This window comes from Pelophylax lessonae (assembly GCF_965119305.1).
Source record: "Pelophylax lessonae genome assembly, chromosome: 5".
Taxonomy (NCBI): Eukaryota; Metazoa; Chordata; class Amphibia; order Anura; family Ranidae; genus Pelophylax; species Pelophylax lessonae.
The window spans coordinates 216498396-216514142 of record NC_138772.1 but is presented as its reverse complement, the minus strand read 5'-3'; the positions used below and the strand labels follow the sequence as shown (position 1 = coordinate 216514142).

The following is a 15747-nucleotide window of genomic DNA, read 5'->3' as shown; positions in this document are numbered from 1 at the left end:
GGGAACCCGCACCAGAGTTGGGGAGAAATTTTCTGTCCTGAGATCCATTACTCAAATGACAAACAACAGTGCAAAGAAAGTTTGTACTGCCCCTTTAAGAGCGCTGCGGAGTGCGCAGCCCACCGCTACAGCTACAGTGACAAAGACCCCCAAACAGGAGAAGACAAAACTGAGCTAGAATGACAATACAGAAAAAAAAAATATTGAGAGCAATAACCTGCAGAGCCCCGCAGAGTGTTGCTCCTTGCTGCTAGAGTAGGCTGAACGTATAGGCTGCATGACACAGGGAAAATGGCTGCCCCATAGGATTTGCATGGAAGGCTCCGCCAAAATGGCCGTCGAACATGCGGTCGGAACGATCGTTCGGTTAACGCAAAATGGCGGCGAATGGCGCCAAAAACAGCATGTAGATAGCCCACAAAGAAGCCCAACATGCCTGCCCATACTTAAAAATAGCGGACCGCGCGGATTCACCCGCTGCGGTCGCCACACACTCAGTCTGCACCCCCACCAACACCGAAGTGACACAGGGAAGGGGACCCCCAAAAAACACATAGCACCGCAGCACATGTACAAACGATCCCCGCAGGGACCGCATCAGGGAGTCCCACAGGCACAGACATGGGGAACACACAGAAACACAGACTGCCACCCCAGACAGAGGCCCCACACAGAAGTACTTACCTGTACCAGATGGCGTGGGGTGCCTCTATGAACGGAAAGCCGCTGTCCTCATATGACAGGGAGTGCCGTTAGCCAGGGACATGACACTGCAGCATCACAGATGTGTCCTATGAGGTAGCCACCTCACGGCTGCATCCCTGCTGCGAACAGGGATGGGTCGTTCATAGTGCCAGGGCGAACCATAGCTGAACGCTCGATGGCGGGCTGGGGGTCCATCTGACCCTCTGCCCTGGAGATCCAGGGCGGTCAGTCCGAATCCCAGCACCGAATGATCCATCTTCATCCGAAGAATCGACTAAAACTAAAGCTGACAAAATAAACAGCTAGTAAAGTAAGAGAAAACTGACATTTTCAAAAGAAAATCAAATAAAAGATTAGATAGGCTGAGACTGTAGCCCCAGCACAGGGAAGCCTAACTACTCCTGACGCTAGGCAGATTAAAAACGGAGTTGGGAGTGGTCACTGCAGGGGGGTATTGACCAGATGGGACAGCCCCCATGGGTGTGTATATGCAAATGCCTTTGTTCTTTTGACTAAGTCTTTATGCCTAGCTACTCCTGCGGAGAAGAAGTCAATACCCAACAGTGATGACTTAGAGGAGGCGGCGACTGTCGGAGGACGTAAGAGAAAAGGGATTTTTGACTTACTGTAAAATCCAATTCTCTAATGTTAATTAACGAACACAGCACCCGCCCCTCTATGGAGTTGTAATACTTACACTGCTTGTGACAAAACTGTGTACCTATAGCAGAGAGGGGGAGTATACCTCCTGGGACTGTCTATAGGCGTAGAGTCTTTTTTTCTGCCTAGTTTTGTAGGGAGCAGTATAACCCAATGGTCAAGATTCTCAGGAGCTGTGTCTGTCAATGAACATCAGATAAATGGATTTTACGGTGTCAAAAATCCAATTTTTTGCTTTTGGGTTTAATACTGCTTTAACCACTTGCCGACTGCTCACAGTATATTTACTGCGGCAGTCAGCCCCTCACAGGCAGAGCGACGTAGGTCTACGTCGCTAGCCTGTGAGGCTCTGGGGAGCGAGCGCGCACTTTTGAAGCGGGGTTAAAAATCCTGCTTGCTGCGTTTTTGGTGCATATTTGGTCAGTTAAGAAAGCGGCACCAAAAATGTACCTCATTGAAAATGCAGCAAGAACGCATAAAGAAATGCACCGTGTTGCGTTTTTGATGCATTTTTTGAGTCATATGACCTATGAAAAACACAATAAGCGCGGCAAAATCGTGGTCGTTTATGGCAGCCATTATCGGCACAACACTGAAAACCCCATTGGATACTATGGATGGAAAGGGATTTGCATCACGGGTGCTAAAATTTTATTCAGTTTCAAAACAACTCCGCTGTCATATGCAAACGATTTTTAATTTTGCTTTTCCTTTAAGCCCTTCCTGCCCCTTCAGGAGGCCCTTTAAATGCAGGGAGGCGGGGTGGGTTCCTGATAACATGATCACAGATTAACTGCTAGCTTTCGATCAAACGGAGACCAGGAGCTGTCTGTGACAGTTCAGTCACTGTGCTGAAAGCACGCAGAGATCGCACTTTTAGCACAGAAACCTTGACCACCATAGATGCAGATATGCAAGATTTAAGCATTAAAACCCACGTTTCCTGTCGCCACACATATGTGTTACGTAGTTGACAAGTGGTTAAAGGACTGTCTTTTACTAAAATTATAATTGGAGTGACACATATTAAGAAATAAGCCATGGATTCCTTTTGTAAGTGCTAGCTGCATATGCGCAGTAACCTAAAGCAACCTGTAAGAAAAATGTCCATTCGGGTTGCACAAACTCAACGAATTACAGCTCATTGTTCTTGGTGAATGAACTAGTCTGATTAACACAACAATAAAAAATATTAAATCAGAAACTCTAACAACCGTTGAAGTGTCCATTTAATAGGTCCCCTGGCAATTTGATTTGTCTATGCACGCCACTCACACTCTAGCAACAGGTTATATAATTTACAATGTACAACAAAATACATCTGACATCATGTATGGGCCCGATTCATAAGGTCAGTCAATGAATTTCATTAAAATACTATTAAACCAGCAGTGCCATCACCCATGCAATAAAACACTTATATACAATCCCTATTTTCTGTTATACAATTCTTGTACAAATTAAAATATTTTTTACAAAAAGAATCCTTTGTTCAAAATGTATAAAGTTTAATGAATGAACAACCCCCCCACCCCACCCCCACATTGTAAGGTTCCTAGGTATAAATGTTAGCGCAATTCTGTTTAATAGTTTGAACAGTTTAACAGCAATTAAGTTGAAATTACGGTGAGGAAGGCACTTGGTTTGTTAACCCCTTCCCCGATGAAAGACCGTTCTGTAAGTGGTAACACAAGACACGTAAATGTGGTCTGGACACCTGTCCTTGTCAGCAGAACGTGCTCCAAAAACACACAAACCAGCAGGACTTTTCTTCAGAATCTCCAGATTTTGGCAAGAACAGAGCTTATCCATAAATCCAGGACTAGCTTAAACAGGGAAGGGGTTAGGCGAGTCTATTAACTCTCAGTACTTTATTTGGATAGGATTTATCACCGGGGTGTAGTAGAGAATCCTCTTCATGCAGTAGTTTCTGTTCACCAGCATAAGCAGCAGACAAAAAAAATTAGAGTGTAAGTAAAGTTGATTATAATAAAGTGAGGGATATATCCTATGAAAAAAACAGTATTCCAGCTTGTAGTGCCTTAGCTCAGAAAATTACCCGAATTAGAGTGTGGAAAAAGGAGAAATCACCAAGGTTTAGAGTATTAATACCAGTCTTTCCCATCCACTTATAAATTAAAGGTTGACAAGTCACTTGTTGCTGTTAAGCCCTTGGGCGGCCCATGCGGCAGGTGCACTAGCTGTGCCAATAAGAACTTCTATAGTAAGACCAGGTGAGGGGCGCATTGTATTGTGGAGCAGTGCATTATGTTATTGTGTGCTATCCTCATTACTGCTGAGACAGAAGAGCAGTCCTGTTGGCTTTCATCTTCTCTAATCTCTTCACCAAGTGACTGTTTGTCATTTCCATCTCCTCCATTTTGTCCAAAGCAGTTCGCAACTGTTAAGTAAATTAAAAAATAGTTTGTAATGTTTCCTATACACAACAGTGCAATTTCAAATGCCTAAGACATAAAAATATTTATGGCCCGACAACACCACTTCTCCTTTTTTCCCCTCAATCGTTAAATATTAATGGTGCACAAGCTGTCTACATCACAATGCAATAATCACATTTAAAGTAATGAGTATATAAAAGCAAGGATACATAACATTATGAGTAAAAAGTGATTTTAAATGGAAAAGAGTAAGTATAGTGGTTTTGTACATTTTATTTATTAGGCCTCATGCATACTGAATGTTTTGCCATCTCTCCTACATGCTTTTTCTCCTGGCAGCAGCATCTTGGCAGAAAAAAAAACACCTGACACTTGTAAATGCGTGTACGCATTTAGGTACGCCAAGCACTTGGGTGGTAATTTATTCTCGCCATTGAAATTAAATAATGCTGAGGTTTTCAAAGCGTTGCATGCATCAAGAGTTTTTTTTGCCTCTAAACTCATATCTGTGTATGGACACAGGGCTTGGACAAGGGGTGGGCAGGAAGGGAAACTGTCCTGGGCACAGCAGAGAATGGACACAGGACAGTAAACCCATTGTTTGGCATATATTAACAGTGGGGAAGGGGGCGCAGTTCTGCATCCTTGCCCTGGGTGCTGAACTTACTTGTCCCGGTACTGTATAGACACAGGGTGACATGGAATGGCATTTAGATGCAGAATATAAATGCAAGATGCCCCATTAAAAAGGTCAAGTGTGCATGAGGCCTTATGGTAAGGACTATATATGATGGAAAAAGAAGCCAAAAACATATTTTACATTTTATTATTTTTAGACAATTTGGGTAAATATGAAACACTGCATAATATATATTCTTTTTAACCAAAAGTCAGAGCTTTAGGCTCTTGTTAATATTTTGCTTTTGTGTAACTTTTTGCTTTTTTTTTTTTGCTTTTGTTTAACAAAGGATATGGTTTACAGACCTTAATAGCTAAAGCTGCAATTGACACACAGAAGTGGATGGCCCACCTCTTATCAGACAGCCTATTGTGAAGTTTTACCCAAATAGAGCTCCAAAGTATGCACCCTCCTGCTGTATGGTCTCCCCAGAGTGTTCAGGCAATCCTTTGTTACATATTAAATGTTTATTTGTAAAACAAAGATCATTTTTTATTTAAAAAAAAAAAAAAAAAAATATATATATATATATATATATATATATATATATATATATATATATATATATATATATATATATATATACACACACACACACACACAGTACAGTACAAAGGCTTTAGGCAGGTGTGAAAAAAATCATTTAATTTAGGAATGCTTTTTCAGAAATAGAAGTGTTAATAGTTTATTTTGTATCAATTAACAGCAGCAGCTCAGCCCCACACAGTCCTCTCTCTCTACTTATTAGCTCACTGACTGATTGACAGCAGCAGGAGCCAATGGCGCCTGCTGTTGTGTCTCAGCCAATCAAAAGGGAGAGCCCTGGACAGCAGAGTCTCTTGTACAACATCGCTGGATAGAGATGGGGCTCAGGAAGTATTAGGGGGGCTGATGCACACAGAAGGTTTTTTATCTTAATGCATAGAATGCATTAAGAAAAGAAAAACCTTCTGCCTTTAGAATCTGTCTGGGATTACATGAAGTGATAGAAGGATTTGAAGAAGCCTACATCCATAGAAGATCTGTAATTAGTTCTCCAAGATGTTTGGAACAAGCTACCTGCCAAATTCCTTCAAAAACTGTGTGCAAGTGTACTTTGAAAAATTTATGCTGTTTTTAAAGCAAAGGGTGGTCACACCAAATATTGATTTGGATTTCTGGTGGTATATTTCTCCCTGGTGGTATTTCCCAAGTGTGGCTCAGGGTTACTTTTCAATGCCAAAAGCGGTAATCCCGAGCCATACTCGGGTTTACCTTTCAGTGAAACTTACCTTGTCCCTACAATCTCCTGATGTCCTCCCGCTGTGTCCTCCGGGTTCTCTTCCCTGCGAGCGCCGCAATGCAGGGGGGCGGAATCGGGTGGGAAATTAAAGAAAGGACACAAAACATGACATGATACATTGTAATCTGTTAGGATTACATTACTGTATCATCAAACCATTTCACCTCAGTTTTATCCCTAGTGCTTTGTTCAGTGCCCTGCCTGCACTTTTACTGTTTTATTCCTTTTATTTTTATTAATCATTTTTTATTGTCTATATTAAAAAAATTTTATTCACTTTTACTGTTTTTTTCCTAAGAATTACAGGCCTACAATATAAAACAGATTTCCATGCAAAACAATATAAAGCTTTGACAAAAAAAAAAACTGACATAATCAGACCGCCAGGGAGGTTAATTGATAAAAAATAAAACTATTTCTAAACGTTTTCCTAATTTACCACAATTTTTTCACACCTGTCCCTAAACATTTTCACAGCACTGTATGTATATATTAAAAAAAAAAAAAAAAAAAAAAAAAAAATCCAGCAATACGATATAGGCTAACCATTTTAGTTTCCCTTTAAGCTAAAAGCATCCCCTTTACATACCTTTTTGCTGCTGATTTTATCACTACCTAAATTTTAAGGCCTCATGCACACCGGTTTCTTGTAAATGTTTATCCTGACAGTAAAAAAAATCTGCATAAAAACTCACCTAAGCTTGGCCCGAATTTTAAATTAATATGGCCATTGTAATAAAGGATGAATTGCTAAATGTGTAGAGTCTATGCCCGTTTATGAGTGATTGTGTGCGTTTTAGAGTTTTTTGTGGTCTGAAATCCCACTCCTGAACGTGATTTTAGGGCGTTAAGAAAACAGCCTATAAACTCCTCTGCTGATAAACTGCTAAAGCGTCCATTTGTTCATGGACACATAAGATAACAGAGGGGAGTTTAAGGGCAGTAAGAAAAAAAACAAACGCCGAAACTCACAAAAACATAATGTGCATAAGGCCAAGGTGTTGTCATTCGACCATAAGACCTTACTGGCTGCTAGAAGAAACTCTTCTTTTGGAATTACTGGGTACTATTTTTTATTTTATTTTTTTGCAATGACTGCATTTTGAAAAACAAGCAGAAATATAATAAAAAGACAAATGTTGTTTAAAACATATAGGGAACATGACTAGTATAATACATATTTCTCTTTCGTTCATTGATGGACACAGCTCCTGATCTTCATAACCATTGGGTTATACTTCCCCCTACAGGAGTAGGACACTAGGCAGAAAAAAAATCTGGCTACGCTTATGGGCAGTCCCAGGGGGTATACTCCCTCTCTCTGCTATAGGTACTCCGTTTTGTTACAAGCAGTGTCAGAAGAATACAACTCCACAGAGGAGTGGGTGCTGTGTCCGTCACTGAATATCAGAGAAATGGATAAGTCTAAAATACAATTTTTTTTCTCTTTCGTTCAGTGACGGACACAGTTTTTGACATTCTTAACCATTGGGACGTCCCAAAGCAAGGTTAACCACTTACCTACTGGGCACTTATACCCCCCTTCCTAATCAGTCCAATTTTCAGCTTTTAGTGCACTCACATTTTGAATGACTCCGTCATGCAACACTGTACCTATATGAAAAATCTGGCTACGCCTATGGGCAGTCCCAGGGGGCTATATGCTCTCTCCCTGCCAACGAGAAACTCTGTTTTTTTCTGCCTAGTCAGGAGTAAGGACCTAGTTCCATGCTGGGATCTCTGGTCCTGGCAAATGTTTTCTTTTTAGATTTCCTTTTAAATTTTTCTCCTCTTTTTTTTCCTGTGAGATCTACAATCAACTGCGGGACTGGGCGACAGGCTGGATAATCTAGATCTAGAGGTCACCCCAGTCTGGCCAGAGAGCGCGTGCAGACCTCAGCTCCACACTAGGCCAGCTGTGACATAGTCCCACTGGACAGGGGCTTGGCTGCGAGTTAAAAGCCTTTTGAGGTCGCATGCAACCGGGTCTTGGCTCAAGACGCATCGTTCCTCCTAGCCGACAGCCCCCCATTTAGATGGGGAGGGGTTTTGTCTGGTTCCTGGCATGGTGAGTATCTGTTCCCCATCACCCCGTGGAAGGTTTTGGGGTGGACGTGGGCCCCTCCTTGGGATGGTCGGACGCCCAGGTTCCCCTCCTTCCTGTCAAGCACCCCCCTTTCTTATGTCCTTCATCTTAACTCCCCCCCCTCCACTTATGCTGGTGCTTTGTGGGTGGTCTGGTCCTCATCCTGGGGTGGGGACAGGGCGCTATGCTGGCGATGGGGAGCGGGGGGGGGGGTTAGTCGAGGGGTTGTACCTGGTGGGGGCTGCTGCCAGGAACCCCTTTTCCTGCCTGGGCCTGTCCTTGAGGACTAGGGATCCCTCCTGGGTCCCTGGGAGCCTCGTGGTGCCGCCATTTTGCTATAGCCTGTGTGTTTTTTATGCATGGCGGTTATGTTTGTGTAGTCTGGCGGTCATTTTGCAGTGGTTTACCATTGATAATAGCGACAGCTATGACAGTGGAGCCCTAAGGGTGGTGGTTTCGGCAGTGGGAGCCCCTCCTCATCCCCTGGTGCTGACTCCTGGATCCTTTCACTTCCTGATCGCTGCAGGTGAAGTGCAAATTATCCTGGTGGGTGCAGGTGCCTGTTTCTGTGGGTGGGGAGTCTGGTATGGTCCTCTCCCTCTCTGCTGAGGATCACTTGGGTGCTTGAGCCTTGCAACTGGGCTGTGCTGCCAGCGCGGTGGGGGTTGTCCCTTTGTAGTGTGGGGGTCCCCCTGCTGACTCATGGAGTCTTTAGAGCACATCTCCCCACCTGACCCCCTCTCTGAGGCTGTGGGGTCCTCCAGGTCCCTACCAGTCATCAATGCACTGACGGCGGTCCTGGAGTCCCTTGTGTCCCAGGTGGAGGTGGCTTTCGGGCGTCAGGCTAGCAAAAAGGGCCCCCTGCCTCATGAGATCCTTAATCTGATTCGGCCACCGCAGACGTGGGTCACCCTGCTAGGTCTAAGACCACGCGCCCGGAATCCTCAGATAGTGAGGATGATTCCTTCACATCTGCAACCACACATGAAAAGGCGCTGGTGGTAGCACTGTGCATGAGATCTTGAAGATGGAGGATGCAGATGCGACGGAAGCGGAGGTTCCCTTTGGCACTCACAAGCCATACAGAGCGGCAAAGGGGTTTCATTTCCCCACCTATTTTGACAGAATTGTCGCTAAAGAGTGGGGGGGGGGGGGGGCGACCAAAGTGTGGACCCTCCAGTTTCCAGACTGAACAAGGCAACTATGATTCCGGTTGAAGAGTCTCCTGGCTTTAAGGATCCGGCTGACAGGAAGGCGGAGGCTGTGGCCCGCAATATGTACACTCTGGCTGGTTAGTCACTGAGGCTGGTATTTACTATTGCCCAGGTGTTGAAGAACTGAGTGGGCTAAGCTTTTAGGCCATGACCTGGAGGGAGAACAGCTGAAGGTCTGACGGAGGGGGGGGGGTACTTTTCTTCCGCAGGCTACTAAGAGCAAGGAAATTTGGGTCTTAGATGTGGGCCCTCCTTCTCGGCCCATAAGAAGTTTTTTCATCCCTCAGGATCGACTGACAAGGGCTCGGAGCCTTTCAGGACCTCCTCTAGAGGACGGGGGGGGGGGGGGGTGTCTTTGTTCGTTTCCGGACCCGTGAACAACTTTCCTGGTGCAGGTTCCGACTTCGGGACATTTTCAGGGTTTTTACTCAAACCTGTTTACAGTTCCCAGGAAGAAAGGCAAGGTGCGTCCAATCCTGGACCTCACCATTCACACGGAGGTAGCATCCCTGCATCAGGGGGATTTTCTTGCCTTTCACATTCCAATATGTACTGATCAACAGCGCTTCCTCCACTTTGCCTTGGGAGAGGAGCATTGTCAGTTTGTGATGTTACCCTTTGGTCTCGCCTCTGCTTCTCGGGTCTTCACAATAGTGTTAGCCCCAGTGCTAGCATTGTTAGGCCAACAGGTGATCGCGGTACTTGGCTACGTGAACGACCTCCTTCTGCTCTGGTGGAAAACCTGGAAATCACCATTTGAACTCTGAAGGAGTTCGGCTGGATTCTGAATTTTCAGAAGTCTGCTCTGCTTCTGTCCACAAAGCTGGACTATCTGGATCTGACTCTGGACAGAATGCTCCTTCCTCTGAACAAGCTCCAGAAATTGCAGGCTACAATTCATCTCCTGCTGTCCAGCAGATGGTCATCCCTCCGTACTTGCATGCGGGTGCTGGGCCTGATGGTGTCTACCTTTGAGGCGGTTCCATTTGCACAGTTGCATGCGAGGTCCCTATAAGGGTGATTCTGGCCAAATGGGACAAGACTCCGCAGTCTCTGGACAATCAGATCCGGCTAAGCTGGGGAAAGGTGTCCCTGATATGGTGGCCTCGTTCTCAGGTGCTTCGACTGTGTAAATCCTTCCTCCCCCTTGTATTGGACAGTGGTCACCACGAATGCCAACCCGTTTGGCTGGGGAGGCGTTCTCCGCAACAATTTCTGCTCAGGGCATCTGGACACTGGGAAAGTCCAGACTACCAATCAATGTCTTGGAACTCCAATCGATCAGACCATTGGACGGATCGTTTTCAGGGGAGGCATTTCATCAGTTGTGTCTCCGGTGGGGCATCCCTAGAGGTGGATCTGTTGATGTCTAGGCTCAACAGAAAGGTGCAGAGGTTTAAGGCTCGGTCATGGAATCCTCTGACAGAAGCGCTGGTGGCCCCGTGGGGTCATTATCGTCTGATTTAGGCCTTCCCTCCTCTCAAGCTTCGGCCAAGACTTCTACGCAGGATCGAGGCAGAAGGGATTCTGGTCATCTTAGTGGCTCCGGACTGGCCTCGCCGGGCTTGGTATGTCAATCTGGTGCGGCTGCAGACCGACATTCCTTGGAAGCTTCCTCTCAGGGAGGATCTGCTGTCCCAAGGACCAATCTTCCATCCTGCTTTACAGTCGTTGGCTTTGACGGTTTGGCTGTTGAACGCCAGGTGCTGATGGATAGAAGTTTATCCGAGTGGGTGATTCAAACGGTGTTAAAAGCTACGAAATCAACTTCTAGTAGGATCTATCACCATTGTGTGGTCTAAGTCTTTTGAGGTTTATCCTCGCTCCTTCTCAGTGGCTTGGATATTGACCTTCCTTCAACAGGGGGTTGAACAGCAATTGGCCTGGAGTACCATCAAGGGCCAGGTGTCCGCTTTGGCAGTCTTTTTCCAATGACCCTTGGCCACACACTCCCTGGTGCCTACCTTTCTTCAGGGTGTCCGAAAATGTTATTCCTCCAGTACAGTCTCCGTTTCCGCCTTGGGACCTCAATTTGGTGCTTTCGGTCCTCCAGAAGCCTCCCGTTGACAATCTTCGGGAGATTCCCTTGCTCACGCTGTCTCAGAAGGTGTTTTTTTTTGGTGGCTATCACCTCTGACGACCTTATCCTGACGTTCACCTTACTTGGTGATTCACAGAGATAAGGTGGTTCTTCGCCCCTGTCCATCGTTCCTCCCAAAGGTCGTCTCCGATTTTCATTTTTATACATAGTCTTTTAGGAAGTCAGACTCACTATTTGTACTCACAGATGGGCCTCGGAAATGGCTGTCCGCTACCTCTGCGACCATTTCCAGATGGATCAGATGGCAGTTATTTAGGCCTTTTCCATCAAGGATCAGGTTCCTCTTTTCCCCTGTCAAGGCGCACTCTACTCGGTGCATCCTGGGCTTTCCGTCATCAGGCGTCAGTGACGCAGGTTTGCAAGGCAGTCGTCGGTGTACACTTTCACAAAGTTCTATAAAGTGGATGTGTTGGCATCTGCTGAGGCTTATTATGGCCGTAAGGTTTTGCAAGCTGCTGTTTAGAGGACTTGATCCTCTTTGAGGGTGTATTTTTTTCAGGTGGGCTCCAGTTGTTTTGGTTGAGCCCCTGTTGCCTGGTTGGCTACTGTTTAGCCTGGGGAATTTTTTTTAAGTTCCCACCCCTCATGTTTAATACGGTCTTGGGACATCCTAATGGTTATGAAGATCAGGAGCTAGGTGTGTCAAAAGAGAAAATTTGATTTTTGACTTACCGTAAAATTCATTTTTCTGATGGTCATTGTCAGCACAGCACTCACCCCTCTGTGGAGTTGTATTTCTTCTGACACTGCTTGTAACAAAACAGAGTACCTATAGCAGTGAGAGGGGTTATACCCCCCTGGATTGCCCATAGGCGTAGCCAGATTCTTTTTCTGCCTAGTGTCCTACTCCTGTATGGGGCAGTATAACCCAATGGTTATGAAGATCAGAAGCGGTGTCCGTCAATTCACATCAGAGAAATGGATTTTACGTGAAGTCAAAAATCCCATATTTTCAAGAGACAAAAGCTTTTTATCTTCTAAATTACCAAATGATTACACTTGCTGGAAGTAGACATGTACTCTCTTCAAAATAAATAAAACAGATTAAACATAAATTATAACATTTTTACACATCAGGAAATTACCTCTCTTTGAAGTCTTCGTTTTTCTGCTTTTAGGTCATCTTCTACTTTTTCTGCATTTTCTGCTGCTGTTTTATATCTGACAACCTGTCCTTCAAGCCTAAGAACCTGTAACATGCAGTACAAAAAATTAAATTTTTCTTTAACACCAAAGAAACAATTCTAAATATGTAACCATGTTAATTTACCATTCCAAAACTGTACCATGTACTTCTATGAAAATGTATCCTCTCTGCATTGCTTCCTTTGTGTGAAATCCCTGGTGTTCCTGGCAGTCCCTTTGCTTTCCTATTAAAAACTGACCAAACTAAGGCATACGAGCACAGCGTTGTCAGTTTTCTGGCTGTGATGGGTACTCAGCCTGCTCTCCTCCAATTATTAGATTTGTGCTGACATGCCCCCCTCTGTACAGCGGTTCACTGGGAAGAACTGCTGTTTCTCCTCCCTAGCTCTCTGTACTCCTAATGCACCTGAAGAAAAAGGGTATGTGATCACTTGTAAAAAAAAAAAAAAAAAGTATTAATTTATACACAAATGTTTCGCCTTTAATTTCTACTTTAAAGTGAACTTATTTTTTTTTTTTTAAGGTGGGGGAGTTCACATACTTTATTTTAATTAACCACTTGCCGACTGCCTAACGACTATTTACGTCGGCAGTCAGCCCCTCACAGGCAAAGCGACGTAGTACTATGTCGCTAGCCTGTAAGGCTCTAGGGAGCGAGCTCGCGCCACTGGAGGCGCGCTCCCACTCGCTCACAGACCCCCCCGCGCGAGTGTCCCGCAGACCCGATGTCCGCCGGTCACTCGCGATCGTCGGTTACACCGGGAGAAAGGCAGGCGGCTAATGTAAACAAAGCCGCCTGTCATTCTCCCCTGTGTAACAGCACAGATCATACGGTCCTGCTATGTAGGACCGTTGATCTCTGCTGTTACATGAAAAGCCACATCTAATCACAGTTAGAAGCACGCCCCTGGGGACACACTTAACCCCTCCTTCTCAAATAAAGTTAACCCCTTCCCTACCAGTGTCATTTTTACAGTAACAGTGCATATGTATAGCACTGATTACTGTAGTAATGTCACTGGTACCCCCAAAAGTGTCAAAAAAAAAAAAGTGTCAGTCAAGGGTCCGATCTGTCCGCCGCAATGTCGCAGTCCCGCAAAAAAAAAAAAAACGCAGATCGCCGCCATTACTTGTTAAAAAAAAAACAATAAAAACGACAAAAATCTTTCCCTTAGTTGGAAAACACAACTTTTGCGCAAACCAATCAAAATACGCTTTTTGCGATTTTTTTTTTACCAAACATATGTAGCACAAAACAAATTGGCCTAAAATGTTAAAAAATTTTGATTTTTACATTTTTTGGGGGGGGGGGGGGGGGGGGAAATTCATATAAAAAAAATTTGAAAAATATTGTTATTTTTGCAAAATTGTCGCTCTTTTTTTGTTTATAGCGCATGATCAAAAAAATCGCACAGGTGATCAAATACCACCAAAATAAAGATCTGTTTGTGGGAAAAAAAGGACGTCAATTTAATTTGGATACAGCGTCGCATGACTGCGCAATTGTCCCTTAAAGGCACGCAGTGCCGAATCGCAAAATAGGCCCTGGTCAGGAAGGGGGTAAAATCTTCCGGGGCCTAAGTGGTTAAATCATTTTAGATTATCTCTGGCTCAACTGGCAATACCTGTCACTTTGGTTACCTGGTTGTTTCACCAATTTATTCATCAGAGCAAAAAGTGAATTGTGAATTGGATACTTGGTTTCCCAAGGTAAATCAGACTAGCTGACTTTCTATTCCCTCCAAACTCCCAAACTGAATTACTAAACAAGCTGGTCAGAAGTCCCACCCTGAGACGGCCACAATGTGCTTAAGATGGAGACACATGCTTTCTGGAGCATTTTCTAGGCTCAGAATCCTCCAAACTCACAGCATGGACAGCAGAGGTAAAACTGATAAAAGATTTAAACATTGGAAAACTTTTGTATAGATTTAGCATTATGGGCTTTTTCACAGTACTCACATTCTGTTCTAAAGTTGTTATATCTTGCTCTGCTTTTGAAAGCTTAAACTTGAACTCACTAATTTGTCTGTTGGCATCTCCTAGAAAATAAAAAAGATCAATGAAATGGCTGAGACATAAATGCACGGTCACCTTTTTCTTATTCTTCTTTGAAACTGTGACTGAAATTACACGTCAAAACACAAAGCGCCAAAGTAGCTGTAGAAGTGAACTGTTAAAAATATGTTCACCTCATGGAAAGCCACATTTTTTGCACCTGGATTTTAGCTACACACACAGATAAAAAAAAAAAAATGTCTCTCAGCAAACCTGATGACACAGTTCAGCGTTTGTCCAACTATGATCCGGAAACATGGGATTTTGAATGCATTACACACATTTTTAGAAAGCCACTTCACAGACATTCCTGTAAACAACTAAACATTTGGCAAGTATTACATTTTTACTGCTATATATGCTGTAAAAGTGTTGAAATTTTAAGTTTTCCTAAACCATTTAAACACAGAGGAACCCATGAAATGACTTTCGGGTCTCAGGGAACTACTGCCAATATTTTGTATATCTTACAGAATTTTAGCATGTTGTGAATATGAGAATAAATAAAAGAATAAGCCATGTGGTGTACTTGGCATATTTAACACCCAAGGCTACTCCTAGACAAAAATATTCTCAGTAAAAATGATAAAACCAAATGATAATGTAAAATAATAACCAATTAATAACAGCAGCCATACAATAAACACGGACTGTAAAACCCGCATGTTAGTGAACAGTGGAAAAGTAACACCTTACACTGATGGTAAATGTAGTGTCCCTTTCACATTTGTGGTCAGCATAGTTCCCCCTTATATTGATGGTCAGGGTAGTGCTCCCTTATATTGGTGATTTAGGTAGACATATACCATATCAAATGCAAAAAAGGGCAATGATCTGGTTCCCACCAAAACACTCCTCCATCCCAAAATATATATACAAACTAGAGAAATTGGCCCGCGGGACTTTATATGAGGTACGTGTTTGGTGGCTGGAGAACAATTAAGTACACAATCGATGAGTAACGCAATATTTGTTTAATTGCATAATATGCACAGGTTGTAAAGATACACACAGTAACATGTGCTCAATGGCACATGATGTAGCCCAAAGGCTGTAATATGAATGATATACAACACAGGCAATATAAAATCACATATTGGCAAAACATCTTGGTGTAACCACTCGGTTTCAGACATAGCATGAATAGTGTGCTGAGATGATATGACAGTAGAATATAAAACATCGTGATCTGACGCTTTTCGGGAGCAACATCTCCCTTCTTCAGAGATCAATATGTTCAAGATGTATCTATAAAAGAACACTGTTGTTGAGATATGCAGTAATACTAAGCTTTTTCGAAAGAAAAATTCAATCAAATAATGAGAACTCAATGGAGTATAAATTACTCACAAATCAATGAGACTAAAATGGCGAGATTGGACTCCTGAGTGGCAGCGGCGTGTTATGTCTGACCCGG

The 15747-nt window shown here is 43.7% G+C and overlaps 1 protein-coding gene across 11 annotated transcripts in view; it reads right to left on the bottom strand.

Annotated features, from left to right (window-relative positions):
• Positions 1 to 2512: 2512 nt before the first annotated feature.
• LRRFIP2 (LRR binding FLII interacting protein 2) overlaps positions 2513 to 15747 on the bottom strand; it is a 156470-nt gene continuing 143235 nt past the window's right edge. For 3 of the 11 annotated variants that reach the window (XM_082257339.1, XM_082257336.1, XM_082257338.1), the window contains 3 exons: positions 14235 to 14314; positions 12212 to 12316; positions 2514 to 3766 (listed from right to left, as the gene is read on the bottom strand). In XM_082257339.1, coding sequence (XP_082113465.1) covers positions 3656 to 3766; positions 12212 to 12316; positions 14235 to 14314 — 296 coding nt within the window. In that variant the 3' untranslated portion in view covers positions 2514 to 3655. Of the gene's footprint in view, positions 3767 to 12211; positions 12317 to 14234; positions 14315 to 15747 lie in introns of all 11 variants that reach the window. The other 8 variants (XM_082257342.1, XM_082257341.1, XM_082257343.1 and 5 more) reach the window with 4 other exon arrangements.